The 15,433-nt window shown below is 39.6% G+C and overlaps 1 protein-coding gene across 4 annotated transcripts in view; it reads right to left on the bottom strand.

Moving 5' to 3' along the window:
• cep104 (centrosomal protein 104) overlaps nucleotides 1-15,433 on the bottom strand; it is a 37,962-nt gene that overhangs the window by 18,485 nt on the left and 4,044 nt on the right. For 3 of the 4 annotated variants that reach the window (XR_014770722.1, XM_084721625.1, XM_084721626.1), the window contains exons 5-13: nucleotides 14,947-15,009; nucleotides 11,152-11,228; nucleotides 10,517-10,685; nucleotides 7,004-7,159; nucleotides 6,621-6,848; nucleotides 5,480-5,695; nucleotides 5,135-5,302; nucleotides 3,401-3,574; nucleotides 47-223 (exon numbers count right to left, since the gene is read on the bottom strand). Coding sequence is in view for 3 of the 4 variants with exons in the window: in XM_084721625.1 (XP_084577751.1) it covers nucleotides 47-223; nucleotides 3,401-3,574; nucleotides 5,135-5,302; nucleotides 5,480-5,695; nucleotides 6,621-6,848; nucleotides 7,004-7,159; nucleotides 10,517-10,685; nucleotides 11,152-11,228; nucleotides 14,947-15,009 (1,428 nt within the window). In the remaining variant the exon portion in view is untranslated. The remainder of the gene's footprint in view (nucleotides 1-46; nucleotides 224-3,400; nucleotides 3,575-5,134; nucleotides 5,303-5,479; nucleotides 5,696-6,620; nucleotides 6,849-7,003; nucleotides 7,160-10,516; nucleotides 10,686-11,151; nucleotides 11,229-14,946; nucleotides 15,010-15,433) is intronic. The other variant, XM_084721628.1, reaches the window with a different exon arrangement.

Here is a 15,433-nt window from a genome sequence, read left to right as displayed (position 1 = left end):
AAAAAAAGTATGTATAGATACATTTAGCATGTTTAAGGTCCTTTACCATCATGACATTGTCCAGGGTGAAGCCAGAGCTCTCTGCACCCAGTTCGGCGAGTAGCTTCTCAAGCAGCTCGGCCCGACTCTGCGCCAGACGAGAGGGGAAGTTGGATTTGAAGGGCTTCGCCAGCTCACCAGGGATTAGCTGCAGGGCGCGTACATCCTTCAAAACAGCAATTTCCTAAAAGGTGGACACAAGTATGAGACAATGACTTTGAAATTGAGTCAAGTAAGTTGTAGACTTACAGCATGCACCTTTAAAGTAAGTAACGTGCCCTGTAAGCTACTAATAAAACATATCCGTGTGATGCTACATGTGGTAATTTCTCATTCAACACAAGCATCTGTTAGAGAGACAAGCCTTGACAGAAAATACAAGTGTGCAATTACAGAAAGATGGAAGAAGGGTCTTGGAAAAACTTCTCTCAGTTGTTTGTCATGTCAGCCTCAATCAGGTGAGTGGAATGCATGTCGGAAATATAGGACACACACACACACACACACACACACACACACACACAAACATATAATTTGTCCTCTTCATACAAAGAGGCTTTCAGTCATTGGTCTAATGACGCTCTGAACAGATCCAGAAGGGCCAGGCAATGACTTCAGTGGGCCGAGACTCGTGGTAATGTCCTGAGTTGAACTCAAAGGAACAGAAGCTACTGTAGCTCATAAAGACATTCTCCATTTCTTTCTCAACACACACACCCATGCATGAATGCACTGCAACAGATTCCACTCATCAAATGCACATTACACGTGTTCACACAGAGTTAGACTATAACATTTACTTCACTTTCATACCACACGTCATCACTCAGTCCACCAGTAACTCTTCCTCGAACCAGTTGGTCAGTTCCCGTTAAAAGCTACAAGGAAGTCTAGGCAGTCAGGGTGACAACTTGGGTCTTGTTAGCAGAGGTCTGGACTTCAGTTACATGACTTGAACTCAAGTCACAACTTGAATGACTTTAGACTTTTGACAAAATCAAAAAAAGACCTGAAGGACTGTTACATTACTGAGCTCCTGTCAAAAAAACATAATAGTAAAGACAATTTTGTTCATGTACAAACTTAGCAAGGTGGTCAACAAAACATTAAGTACTGTGTGCAAAATGTATGTCGAAAATTACAGATGGACAGTCTGTTCCAAACCATTCAATTAGCCAGCCATTTCGTTTTGTTGTACTCAAAAATTTAAAGCATCAGCCATGGAATCAGACTGTAACAGGCACGTTTAGAGGCACCGCACTAGTTACCAATGATACCATTACTTCAGTGGTATCACGTTTATTTTTGCAATTGCTTCCATCAGGAACTAAGCCTGGACACAATAAAATCAGTAGTAAAGCATTCGAAGCCAACAGTATATCATGCATTGAAAATCAACTTAAGTAAAAGTCATTCTAAAGCATACTAGAGTTGCAACCAAGATGTAGTAGTGATAGTACATCTCTGGCCCATGAGATACATCGAGCAGTGAGAAAAAGTGAGGTCCATTGTGGATGGAAACCCTGATAAAATAGCTTTAAAAAGCTCCTCCAGAGCCACAGAGGATGTTATTCAAATGTTTTCTTCAGTTAAAGTGAAATTGTTTGTCAATGATGATGCCCTGCACAAATTATTTTGCCATTATGAATGATTTTCTCCTCCTCTAAACCCATAGCGAAACAGGCATAAGAACAGGAGCTCCCCATTGAAAGTGTGATCCTGTATAGTTAAAAAAGAAAATTAAAATGAACTCAGAGAGAGTGGACAAATTTCCACCCAACAAATTCCTTGTTGGGAGGCAATAAATCAGTCAGACAGGTCTGTAAAAATCTAAGTATTTTGAACACTAATTTTATATTATAATATTTCCTTATTTTTACATTGAAATTGAAGTATTAACACTGCAACAGAGTCACAAGTGCCTATAGAAGAAAGCAGTGTTTTATATAGACTCCACATTTTCAGACATTTCTGTAGGTTCTGTAAGACAGACTGTGTTGGACAGTACTGCCCCAAGAGGAAAAGTTTTCACTTTGGACTTAGAGCAAGGAAAACGCTTTTTCTCCCAGAAATCCAACCTATTAAAAACCTCAGTCACAGGACAGTTCAGTAAAGACATCTTTTTCTGCTTTTTTTAATGATGATCTGAAGACTTAAAATTAAGGGGAATATGGCATTTCATTCATTCATCATTTCACTATTTGGTTGTGATCTAATGGCTTTCTCATACTGCTCAAAATTCCTAACCATATCAGGTCCACCTTTATCTGCAGCTAGAATCAGGACATACTGTATGTTTAAGAAAGATTCCATCTTCTTTGATAACTACATTTCTTTGGAACACCTGAATTATCTTGTTCAATCTGCCTGTTTGAAATTTCTTCGATAACTTCATTTCTTTGGAACACCTGAATTATCTTGTTCAATCTGCCTGTTTGAAGTTTCTGACATTTAAAAAAAAACATCAGTTTTGTTTGATTTCCCATTCTTCCTTTATCAAGCCATTCTCATAGCTTGCTACTCAGCTGGCTTCAGTCTGTCAAGCTAGTGACATTTAACAGTGAGGAAGTGAGGTAGGACAATACTGGACCATTGTTCATCTGTGTAGGATTAGTCTATGAGTGCACTGTAGTGGTAGTACTGCTATTTTGAGGTCATCTTTCTTGTCTTTGTACATAAATGGTGAGAGGCACTCTCAGAGAAGGACACGGCAGTGTACTACATTCTCACTCCAACAACTTCAATACTACTGTATGTATTGCATGTTTTTTTTGTTTTGTTTTGTTTTATCACTGTACAGTTGTATCAGTTTCATTTCTAATGTGTTTGGGTTTGCTGTCATGTCGTCTTTGTCACTGTTCCACCCTTGAGAGTCGCCTCATGGGATAGGGAGGTTACTGACACCATTCTGTACTTGTTACAAGATGTTCCACCCTGTTGATATATGTACAGATTTAATATCAGGAAATGACCACAACTTCAAATTGGAGATATAATAACCATAAACAAATGAGATAATAACCAACGTCATCAGCAGCCTCTCCATTACATTTTATATTGTATGCCACTAAGATGCTTGATAATAAATCTACTAACTTGTTTTGCAACAAATGCGATATTGTTTTGTGGAGTAATGAAAATAAAGATGGCTGATTTTCCAACATTATCAGACAAAAGCTTTCACAGAGCTCTACACAAGGTAAAGTAGGAGATAGGAGGACAGAGTGAAGTCAGAAGGTGGCAGAAGGCATGCTGACAAGAAGCAAAGGGTTGATGGAAATCAGCTGGTGCCAGATAAACATCTCAGTCCAGTGTGTTACAGTTCGTGACAGACAGACTAATCAACCAGTAGTTACACTACCTGTATGAAGGCAATGGCTGTGTTCCGGAGGCGGCTGGCTGATTCTCCGGTCCTGGCCAGCAGGTTGGGCCAAGTCTGCTCCAAGCAGTGGCTCACCTCGTTCCGGCCCAGCCCCAGACCTGGGATCAGCTGGCTCAGCAGTAGCCGCAGCAGCTTCAAGGAGGCGTGAAAAACCTGAGGAAAGAGCCAGCAGATGTTTAACTCCAAACTTAGCAGACTTTCCAAGAAAAGCTAGCACCAAAGTGATGTCAATTAGCAGAGAGGCTTGACTTGGCGATGTTTAGTTTGAGTTGATTTCAGTATGTAGATAGAGAGTGACAATCAGTAGGTTTGAATGAACGGAGGCTGTTGGGATTTTCTGGACTTACTAAGAAGCTGTTATGTGCCACAGTGTCTGTGTATTGTTGTACTCTCCTCGGCCCAATCACACATGCATCAGACAGTGGAAAAAGATTCACCAATTGCAATTTTATTTTGGCAGATTTCTGATTTTTTAAAAGCCTGACTTGCCAATTCAGATTTCCTGTCTTTCTAAGAACGATAACCGTCAGAATACACAAACATGTTTAACTATCTTTAATGGCAAATTTAGCTGTATGTTGATAATAAAACGCTGACTATTAAATAACTTAGAATTTCTCCAAAGTACTCCAGGCTACTTCAGGTGCCCCTCTTCTCTATTCCTGTCCTCTCTCATATTTTCTTGCCTCTCTACTCATGTCCTCTCCTGTATTTCTCCCTCTCTTCTTTCACCAACTTTTCTCTTTAATGTTTTCTCTCACATGCGGCTACAGCAACACTTCATCTGGAGATTCTGCCATCTCATCTGTTTTTCCCATGTGACATGCGCAGCTCTACCCAAACACACACAGTGAAAATGATTTGCTAGAAATGGAAATGCACTAGAAATGCTTCATCTCCAAGATTAGTATCACCATTTCAATTTTTATGAAAAACTCATGATAAATACTGTCAAGCTACAGTTAGCACCAGTCTCCCAGAAAGAGGTGCAGCGACTTGGGTTTGTGGGGGAAACACTGACATTGCTAAAAACATGAAAGCATTTCAAATTGTGGAAAAACTGTCAATATACAAAAAACATGCAAAATAATTTGTACTTTTTGAATATTTTCAGCACATTTTAACAATATAATATGATAATACTGAAAACCGTGATAAGTACATTTAACACCCGGGGCTACATTCAGATGGATGTAATGACATGACATGACTGAGTTCACAGAGGTGGATGTAATTTAACATGAACTCCACTGAAGCACATTTGTGGAGCAGAAAATTAACCAGTTAACAGCTTTATGGGGCATTCTGTGTATCGATGTAGTTACGAAAATAAATCACTAGAATTATTGAGGCACCACCCTTTTCATTACCATACAAGCTGTAGAAGACTTCCAGAGAGGGGTTACAAGGCCATCCTTGTCAAAACTGTTTGCTTAAGGAAGTTAGCTCTGGGAGAGAGAACTGGGGTTGCATATGGTATAGGGGGAACATTGTTAAGAGTGTGCATGTGTGCTTATGATGTAACATCATGAATGTTAGTTCTGTTTGTAACAGGAATCCAGAGAACATGGTTTAAAGAGGACTCTAACAGTGATAAAGTACACATATCCATAACACCTTAAGGCTGCTTTCCAACCAGCAGTTTCGATTCAATTTACTTGACCATTCACACCAGCCACACCAAGACAATGTTCTTTTGAGGAAATGACTCACAGATGACACTTTATCCAATAGGGCCTTCTTGACCAGGAAGACTGCAGCTCTTATCATGTTTCTTAGCTCCTCCTTGGAAGTGGTGGGTGATACCTCCAAAAGCTTCTTGTGCACTGCCAGGAGAGCATCCTCTCTGTAGGACCAGGTTTTGGAATACGCCCCGGCAACCTGGAAAAGAAGAGAGGACAAAAGAATTCCCAAGGAAAGGATATCACAAATATTCACTGTGTGAAAAGCCACATAGCAATCACTGACTCCTTCTACCAAGTGCCAAGTGACAAGTCTTTTTTTGGGGAAAACCTTTAGTCAGCTTAGCTAACAATGTTTTCAATCTTTTTTTCTTACCAGGCTTTCTCCATAGACCTCTATTGGAAAGCCAGCCTCTCTCTGGGCCTTCTCCGTCAGGGGTTCTGGCTCTCCGGTCATCTCAGGGCTGTGTGGAGTCCTTTGGGTGTCAGGTTGGGGGGAGTGCTGCTCTGCAGGGCTCTGGATGGCTTCCACAGACTGATCCTTCCTCTGAAGGGCTGGCAGTGGCCTCTCATCATAAGGCACATTTGTAACCTGTTAGCGCAAGATAACAACATTGGTATTTAAAGCCTGGATTTACATACAACCCCAATTCCGAAAAAGATCAGAGACTGTGTATAACCTATGCAATGATTTGCAAGTCTTTTTCAACCCATACTCAATTGAATACAATACAAAGACAATATACTTAAGATTCAGACTGATAAACTTTATTTTGTTTATTGTAAATATACCCTTATTCTGAATTTGGGGCCTGCAATATGTTTCAACAATATTTCTCAGCACACAATATAATACATTTTCCTCAGTTCAAAGGCTCAAAGAAAACTGATCTACTATGCTTTCAAGCCTGAAAAGGTTGTCCATGCTTTTGAAAAATGTATCACCTCAGTAGCTGTTCTTTTCACTAACTCTCACTAGCATTTGATTACTCAATAGGTCGCTCATTCAACATCATGATGACAATGAATGTTTAACCCCTTCTATTCAAAGCCAAGGTCCATCCAGTCAGCATTGTCTCCTGTGACCAGGGGCCAACTGGCAACCGGCTACCTCGTACAAGGCTCAAAGCCCTGCCTTGAGTCCAGGTTGGCAGCCGCTGGAGTCAGTCAACTGTTGCACGCTTTTAATTAAATAGTGAAACCCAAACCTACAGTAGGGCTGGTCACAGTAGGTGGTGAGTAAAGCATAAAAGCCCCTGCTGGTCATAATCTCCCATGCTCCGTGTTCCAACACTACAGAGGCTTAACACAGATGTATTCCCAAGGTACCAGATTATTTTTAAAACAATACAGGAATTCATGCAAGCAGAACAAGCTATAGGTACAGATGTCTACAACTGGATCATGTTGTTTCTGTTTTGAAGTGTCTGCAGGTGCTGGATGTGTTTCAAGCTGTGTACAGATGTTGTGATGTGTTGTGCTGCATTGTCGACACAATTTGATAAACTGGCACTCACGTCTATTTTGGGTACAGCAGCAGGGGTGCACGGTGTGTCAGGCTGGCTTCTTAGTTTGGGTGCAACAGTTCCTGTGTCTGACTGTTGGCTCTGAGGAGCACTTGTTTTTTTCTCCCTTGTGAATGTGTCTGTGGACACAAGGGGCTTGGTGGGGAGTGAGTGGTGACCTGGAGAGGGCTGAAGGGAGGGAGGATCCTGGGCTGGGGATGAATCTGCTGTCCTTGTGATCTGGTGATATGGAGGAAGGACAGAGCAGAATTCAGATTAGCCAGATGAGATGAGTCATGATTATTTCCCATATCCCATTATTTTGTCCCGTAACACCGTGGACTTTTTTTTGTTACTTAACAGGTGAAGCATTGCATCAGTGTTTGGTGACTGACCATTGTCATGTCTAGCAGATTATGGACCTCCAGCTGCTGATAGACGCTCTTCCTGTACTCCTCCATCAGCTCCTTCTTCTTCTTGGCCAGATCATAGTCTTCCTTTTCGATGGCACATCGCTTCTCCACATCATATCGAGCCAAACGCTCCCCCACCTGGAAGAGCCGGGCACAGGGAGAAGTAAAGACAGCACTGGAGTAACACAGCGAGCCAACACTGCATGTTTAGATGGATAAATGTGGGAGTAGGGCTGTTATGAGTCTGCTCATGGTCTCATGACGTCTTGGATTTATGTCAGTTTGTGCCTATATTGACTAAAACTCGATAGGATGTTGATTATTTTTACAGAGCACTGTTGATAGCTGAAGAGATTATTTTCTGTCGGGTGACGACTTGAAAAAACATGGCCTTTATTGAAAGAAAAAAAATATGCACTGCATTTTTTTGTTTGTATAAAATGCTGCTTTGTTTAAAGTACTTCTGCTTTCCCTCCTAAATAAAATGAAACAAACAGCCATGACCCAAGCATGTGCAATAAATTGGTATGAATGGTATGGTATGGTATGAAACATCCACCACACAGGCTCTTCCTGGTTCAATTTCCTGATTCAATTTCATCCCTGCTCTATTGCTATAAATCTAATTGGAGATTGACCTGGACTAGACACTTGTAGTTCTGCTCTGGACAATAGTACAGCCCTGGTGCCACGTAACAGTAAGTGTGCCACATGGTGAATCATTGAGATTTACAGGCTGGAAATTTGACAACAACTTCCAGTAAGTCAGACACGTAATTTCTTTGTAAGGAAATTCCATTAAGCTGAATTAAGTTGCTAACCAGGTGCCAAGCAACACAGTCTGAACATCAACGGCTTGTGATTCTTTACTCACTTTTGGACACAACTAAGTGATGCAGTGAACACAGCATGTTTCTCAAATTTATATTTCGGATCTCCAGCATGTTATATCACCAGGCCAATTCTCTGCCTTCTGTCCTGTCTTCTTTCTGTCATGAGTTTTTACATATCATGTAACACCACAAACCGTCCTGAGGCTGCAATGACAAAGGATTTTCAGCATGACTACCTTGGCAACTGCTTTGTCTGTGATGCTAATATGTCATGCTAACAAGATGCTAGTGTGTACGTATCTTATCTGGTTACAGAAAAAGCTTGTGGCTTGGGACTGGGAGAGACACTACCCGGGGACCTTCACCGCAGCTGTTGAGCTTATTAAGAATTCATGGTCAGCATGGTAACACTGTATACAAAGGAGGTCTGTAACAGGAATCTGAACAATGTTTAACAACTACTGTTACAAACAGTGGTGAAATTAACACTGGATATGTGCAAAAAGAAAACAAGTCTCACAAAGTTGAGATTTAAGAACAAAGTTTTTTGCAAAATTATCACGTTGTCAGTAGTAGTGACAGTGAGTGGAATGGTTATATCTGAATCTACATTATTTCTTCATCACAGTAACTTACAGATTTCATAACTATAGTTTACTCAAATGACCTGCTTGTGGACTCCAGCACTAATTATAGATTGGGTCTGAACATGTGGTTTCTAAAATTCAAACAGCACCTTAAAGGGGAAATTCTGCACCTTTCATGTGGATATTCAGTCACTGTTTGTTTTGGCAAACTTAGTCAAGTGAAACAAATTCCTCAGTCTGTGCTATATTGACCATGAATTCTCCTGATGCAAAATCTGTTGTTCGTCCTGCATCTAGTGATGTCACAGGGATGTAGCTGATGTTAAGGAAGAACTACAGGTTATTTCAGCTTAGATTTCTAGTCTCCACCTCTGGGTAGCCAGAGTGCGTGTTACATGAGTAGTTTTAATCACCTAACACTATGTTTTGGCCAATTAAGTTATAGCTATATGCTAGGGTGGTGAAGCTTGTGTGCAGCGCTTCCCGGTACATACAGGCACTACTGGCACAGCTCCGCAAGCAGGAGAACTCAGGAAAACTAGCACACACTGAATCTATAGCTTCAACTAACTACATTTACCATCAACAGTGACTGGACATCCACATGGAAAGCCCCAAATATTACCTTTAAACATACTGCTTCTTGTTCAACTGTTTGTACGTTAAGTATGCATAAAAATTTGTGTTGGTAATTGCGAAATATTAGCCACAAACACACACAGATAACAGCCAGCGTGTATTCTGAGTAGGTAAGGTAAAAGTGTGCTGTTGGAATAGTAACACAGGGAAAAATGTGGCCATTGGTTGCTTATAATAAGAGCTATCAAAAGCCAATAGAGAAAACATGGCTGAAGGAAGAATTTACATCCTCTACTTAAGTAAAAAGTGCAATAGAACAATAAAAAAATGTTCCAGAAGAAGTTAAAGTTTGCATTCAAAAGTACGGACATAAGTGCTCATTATGCACATCGATGCCCTTCACTGTTCATTTGTTATATAATGTATTATCATTATTATTGTTGTTGTTGTTGTTATTATTATTATTGTTCTTGTTCATACATTCATGTGTATGAAGCACTTATTGTGGTAGCTGATCAAGGTGGAGCTAATATAAACTATGTTACATACTGTGGGGTAGTTTCATCCAGAAAAATGCATAATATTTATCTAAAATACTTGTGAATCTTAAAATCTCAATCTGCAAAGTAACTAGTAACTATAACTAGATAAATGTAGTGGTATAAAATGTACAATATTTCCCACTGAAATGTAGTGGAGTGGAAAGAAAGAAGAAATCATTTCTTTTTAATTAATTAGCAATAAAGAATAGCACTGGAATAAATGTACTTGTTACACTGGTATCTTGGTATTTTCCCAGGAATTCCTGGGAACACCTGCTGTCTTTTGGGGGAAAAATTTCTTCTGGTAACCAGGGATATTTAGCACATGTGTGTTTGTGTGATTGTGTGCCTGTGTGTTTACATGCTACTTGTTTATAATGAAGCAAAGAGGCAGTCTCCAAACACTGTTATCAACAATGTTAATGTCTTAGATGTATACTTAAGTCCAACATGAGAAATACTGTGCTAGGGAAAATATTCTTTAGAATAAAAGTGGGTGAAGGGAGGTTAAAGGAACAGTTCAACATTTAGTAAAATATGCTTATTCAAAGAGATGCACAATAAAATGATGCCATTGTCATGTCTGTGTGTTCAGAACAGAGCTAGAGCCAGTCGGTGATTAGCTTAGGTTAGTATAGTGACTTAAAACATGAGAAAACTGCATGTTTAAAAATCTTATGAACAACTCTAAAGTTCACTTATTATCACACTGTATTTGTCTGTAATTACATACTAACTAGAACTGTATTTAAGCCCTTTTTAATGTGTTGAAGGCCTAACATGAATTATTCACGGATTTTTCAGTCTGTGAGTAACTCATTAATGCTCTAAAATGCTCTCACTGAAGACAGAATACATCCTGGTGTTTGTTGTGCATACCGCTCAACAATGTGAGCAAGTATTTAGTGTCAATGCATTGTAGCCATGCAGTCTGCCTCCCAGAAGCTATAGTACCTTTTGCAAGTCTGCGATGGCCTGCTTCAGATTCTTGGCCTGCTCGTAATTCTCCTGCCGGACCATGTCCTGTTTCTTTTGGTCCAGGAGACGGATGATGTGGGCAACCTCGGGGTCCTGGTACATGTCAAAGGCCAGGTCGTCCAAGGGGGAGATGGATTCACATTTGCTAGGTGAAAGACAGGATAAGACACAGAGACGAAAAACATTTGAAACATTAAATCAACTGAAAATGACACAGTTTTGTCAGGTCTGAGCTTGTTACACTTGAGACACACGTTGAATACAGACAACAGAACAGCTGATTTAGTGTCTAAACTCATTTGAGATAATGCCAGTGTAAAATACATCTGTCATCATCAGTTGAATGGGCTCTGCATTGTGCAATTCCTGATCAAAGAGGAAAAACACTGGCCGACCCCCCAAGCAGTGAGACGTCTCTTGGGGGTTGATATATTAAAAGAAAAAAACAATTTCGAAATGTGTTTTCTTCTTTTTACTGGCCACCACCTGCATTGTCTTCAAATGCGAGTGACCTTGAATGCCTTATTGGTTGGCTTCCAGACAAAATGGCTTTGTTGAGCAGTGTTATTGTCACAAGACAAAGAAACCAGGGTTCAATGTCCTAGCCTCACCCCATGAAGGTCGTGTCCAAGGCGGCTTCCAGCTGGGTACTGTTGAGGTAGTGTTCGATCAGCTGCTCTCTGCTTGGCTGGGGGTAAACAGATGGACAAATCACACACACAAGCGTATATACTCTAGTATTACTGTTCTCAGGAAGACCTGATCATTGATTTGCAATCCCATTAGCTTTAAGGTGACCCTCAAATTCAGCCCTTAAGACCACAATACACTGAAAGCGATAACTGATGTGCATCAAATGGTGCTCCTATGGTGAACTGCAGGAATCAGATTTAAAATGCCAACCCACAGATTTAGCAGTATTTTGGGAAAAGTTTGCTATTTATATGTATGGATTTATTTTTTTAATTAATAATAATAAGTACAATTATTATTAATGATGACTTACTTCTAAAATGAAATATTGTTATCAGGAGGAAAAAAATTCTTCATCCTTTTACTTATCAGACTATGAATAAATAATGTGTGAATTCATGTTTTTTGTAAAAATAACCACAATTTGAGAACATTTTACAGCAAACTTGAACACCAGAGACATGAAGAGGACGACACAGTGCCTGGCCATAGTTCATCATAGCTTGTAATATTACAATGCAGTGACAGATTCTTTCATAGAGGAGACAAAGTATATAACACAAATTTGTCATTAGTAACAAAGACTCCAGTCTGCAGTGTAAGTCATACTTTACTGATGAACCACAGAGCTGTACAGTGAATTTAGGATTCATGATCAAAAAAGAATTGATTGTTTCTTTTATAAATCACAGTTGTAGGTGGTGCTGCAGTTCCATCAGCACCCATGTCTCATGTCTATGTGACATGAGACTTTACACATGAAGTGTAAAGTGGAATCATGATAAGGTAATAAATCAGAAAGGTATTGGCCGTGAGTTGGTCGTCAAACACGTTGTTGCTGACCTCTGAAGGACATTTCTGAATATAAATCAGCGTCTTCCAAGCCACGAGCTGGACATTTGAGCTAATGGTCACACACATGTTCAGTGAGGCACTCACAGACATTCTGTTAGAGGCTCCATGATCTCTCAGCACTTTATAAGCCTACTTAAAACTTTATATTATTACATATTAACTGTATCTGTTTAGATATATGTATTGAACATGTGTTTTGCCATTGTTTACTTTAACTTGTTAAACTAAATAAAGATTCGTTAAAAAAGTGTCTACTGATGACATCATTCTTTCAGTACTTCATGTGTACGAAACCAGCATTTAATGTGACTGACTACAAACTTGCTGGTAGATCAAAGCACCACTTCCTGTAGGTCAGTAGGACCTAAGGCAATACTGTGCACTTCCCTAATCATAAAGTATTCTTCCAGAAATAAAGAATAATTTAAAATGATGTCACATCATCTTCATTAGTCACTGCAGCAGATCTGATGTTTTTGCTTTGGCCATAAGCATATTTGCATAACCACGCTTCTTTTTAAAGGATAAGTTCACCTAAACTAACAAAAAAAAACCTCTCTCATTAGTGGCAGCCTGAAATGCAGAGAGTTTTGGTTTTAGTTGTCCAGGTTTTAGCACAGCATTGAAAAATTCTGTTTAAAAATTGAACAGCAATGTATGTTTCCAGAAACAATGGGCCTCATAGAAGAACATTTAACATCTTAAATTTCTCTTTCTCTATTTCTTTTTTCCTATGAAGGGCTCGTATGAACATGCCACGTCAGATACAGTAACCATTTGTAACATCAGCACACGTGCCGGAGATAGAAGGTTCTGCTTTCTGCCCCATATGTCAGGAAATGTTCATTCACGAAAATGGCATCAAACAGAAGAGCCTCACAAGTTAAGAATTTGAAGTCGTGCTTTCAAAGATCCAGTAAGGAAAATTTAACATTTTAACAGAGTCAGCGTGGAATTAAGGGACCTAATGAAGCAAAGAACAGGAAAAACGAGTGTTCTTAATGCCATGTTACCTGAGAGCCGTACTATTACTGAAATAAAAGAGATGTGCCTCCATATGAAAATGGCTTCAAAAAAAAAAAAAAAAAGCCTTGACGCAGCAATGGATGGGGCAATGAATGACTCCAACGAGGGGAGGGGGTCAAGGGGAAGTTTCCATCACAGAGATAATTGAGAATTTTTCTGTGGACAGTGACTGAATAAACCTGCATGTGAAATCTGACATGCAGTCAAACAGGAATAATGTCAACATAATTATGAAGCGTTATTTATTTTTCAAATTCAAAATGTCTTCAAACTAATGAAACATACAATCCTCTACAGCAGATTAACTGCACATGACTCTTACAACAGGTCTGGATCACTCGGAACTTACAAACAAATCTGTTCGTATGAGTGGTTCTTGCATGAGGCCCATTGTACAGTGCTGCTCTGAAAATAACTTGCAGTGAACGGTAGTTTGGAACTACTTTGCCACAAAGGAATAGCCCCTATGAAAACTGGTGAAGGTGTGTTCTGTAAATCCAGAGTCACAGGGCATCTTAAAGTTCACAGAACAAGGTATCTCTAGGAAAAAGACCACAAGGAACTCAATTCCATTTAACTGCTTCAGGGTCTGGGTACTATGCATGCTGGATCAGTCTTGATCTGACAAATATGGTGGTAACTATTATGTACAATCCAGAGGCCATATATATGTCAATTTTTGTCAGGGCGAAAAAGCTTCTGTTTTGCATCAGTCATGACACTTATGATAATGTGAACACCATGAACAAAATTCACCACCAGAAATCTCAAAGACTGACATCCAAAAATCTGGACAAATAAAAACCGAAAGTATCTGCATGGCTCGGTACCCCGAGCAGTAAATGAGAAGTTTTTTTCTTCACAGGTTGGATGAAACAACACTTTAAAGCTACATACACACCTAAATGAGTTTTCTCCTTGTAACTGCACCACAGTCCCCCTCCACAGGACAAACACAGCTTCCACCCATAGGACAGATATAAGAGAACAAGATCTAGCCGACCCTCCAGGCAAGATCACCACTGTGGTGGAGGTGCTCAGATTCGGATTAGCGGAACAACAATGCACAGCCTGTTCACTGGAATCTGTGCGAGTGTGTGTCCGTGTCTTTCCATGTCTCTGTGTCTGTGTGTGCTTTAAGGTGCTCTCTCTCCTCCAGGACCTGTCCGTCTGCAGGACTATCTGATTACACTGGCTAACTAAAGGCCTCCTGTGTGATTACATACTGCCCTCCTTTTGTGTCTCATTACTACATTCCTGACACATATACACACACGCACACCATTCAGGTAAACACGTGTGCATATAGACTCACTTACTGTATACAGTGTGTTTGGATCAGTGAATACAATTAAATACTACATAAAACACATATGCAATATGTGTATATTGTCTACACAAGCCAATAAATGTTCTCCATATAATTAGCCTATCAAATACTGCCTCAAAACTTACAGGTAAGTTGGATCATCAACTCCTTGACATAGTCCTAACAAACACTATATTACTCTTGGCATTATCCATGGTCATTTTACAGGATTTTTATTTATCCATTCTCATGTGGACAAATAATAGAAATATATGGACAAGTATATGAAATATATGAAATGCACGGAATATTTTGACTTATTTCCCATTTTAACGTGCCTAAAGTTCAATCTGTCATAGTGCCTGCACTATCAGTGGATGGATGAGGAAACATCAGTCAACCCTGTTCTCAGTGACTGATGACAGAGCAATGTCGCACAACACTGCAGCGCAACGGCACTACCTAGTGCTGTGCAGGCGTAAGTTCAGTGATGGCTGATAAGTGAAGGAAAGAGCTCACTTACAATTGTGTTAAAAGCATTGCCATCCACAGAATCTCCCAGAACATTAATGGCAACCAAAGCAACCTGAAATCATAAACAGATGTTGGTGAGGTGGTTGAATGAAACAGAACAGCAAGAGAAAGTCAAAAACCAGTGCATGTGATAAAGGAGTGAAAATTCTGGGAGGTTAATAGGGAACTACTGCAGTTTAAATGATAAGGCTGGTTATATTTTTATCACTATCAACACATTTAAGAGGCAGACTGAAACCAACAATCACACTGACAAGTTTCAACTGTGCTGCAATGATTAGTCAATTAATTGATTAGGCTATCAAAAGTAAATTGGGGCTTTGGGAAACTGTGATGAGCACTTTATAGACTAAACTTTAATCAAGACAAAAAAATCTGCAGATAAATCAATAATGAAAATAATTGTCAGTTGCAGTTTTAGTCAAAGCCAGATGTAACCATGTCAGAGAGCTCCAATGTTAAAATTTATTAAAATC

Source organism: Lutjanus erythropterus, chromosome 6, assembly GCF_056507025.1.
Source record: "Lutjanus erythropterus isolate fLutEry1 chromosome 6, fLutEry1.hap2, whole genome shotgun sequence".
Lineage (NCBI taxonomy): Eukaryota > Metazoa > Chordata > Actinopteri > Lutjaniformes > Lutjanidae > Lutjanus > Lutjanus erythropterus.
Note: the sequence above shows the minus strand (reverse complement) of the source record. Positions and strands in the feature narration are given on the sequence as shown.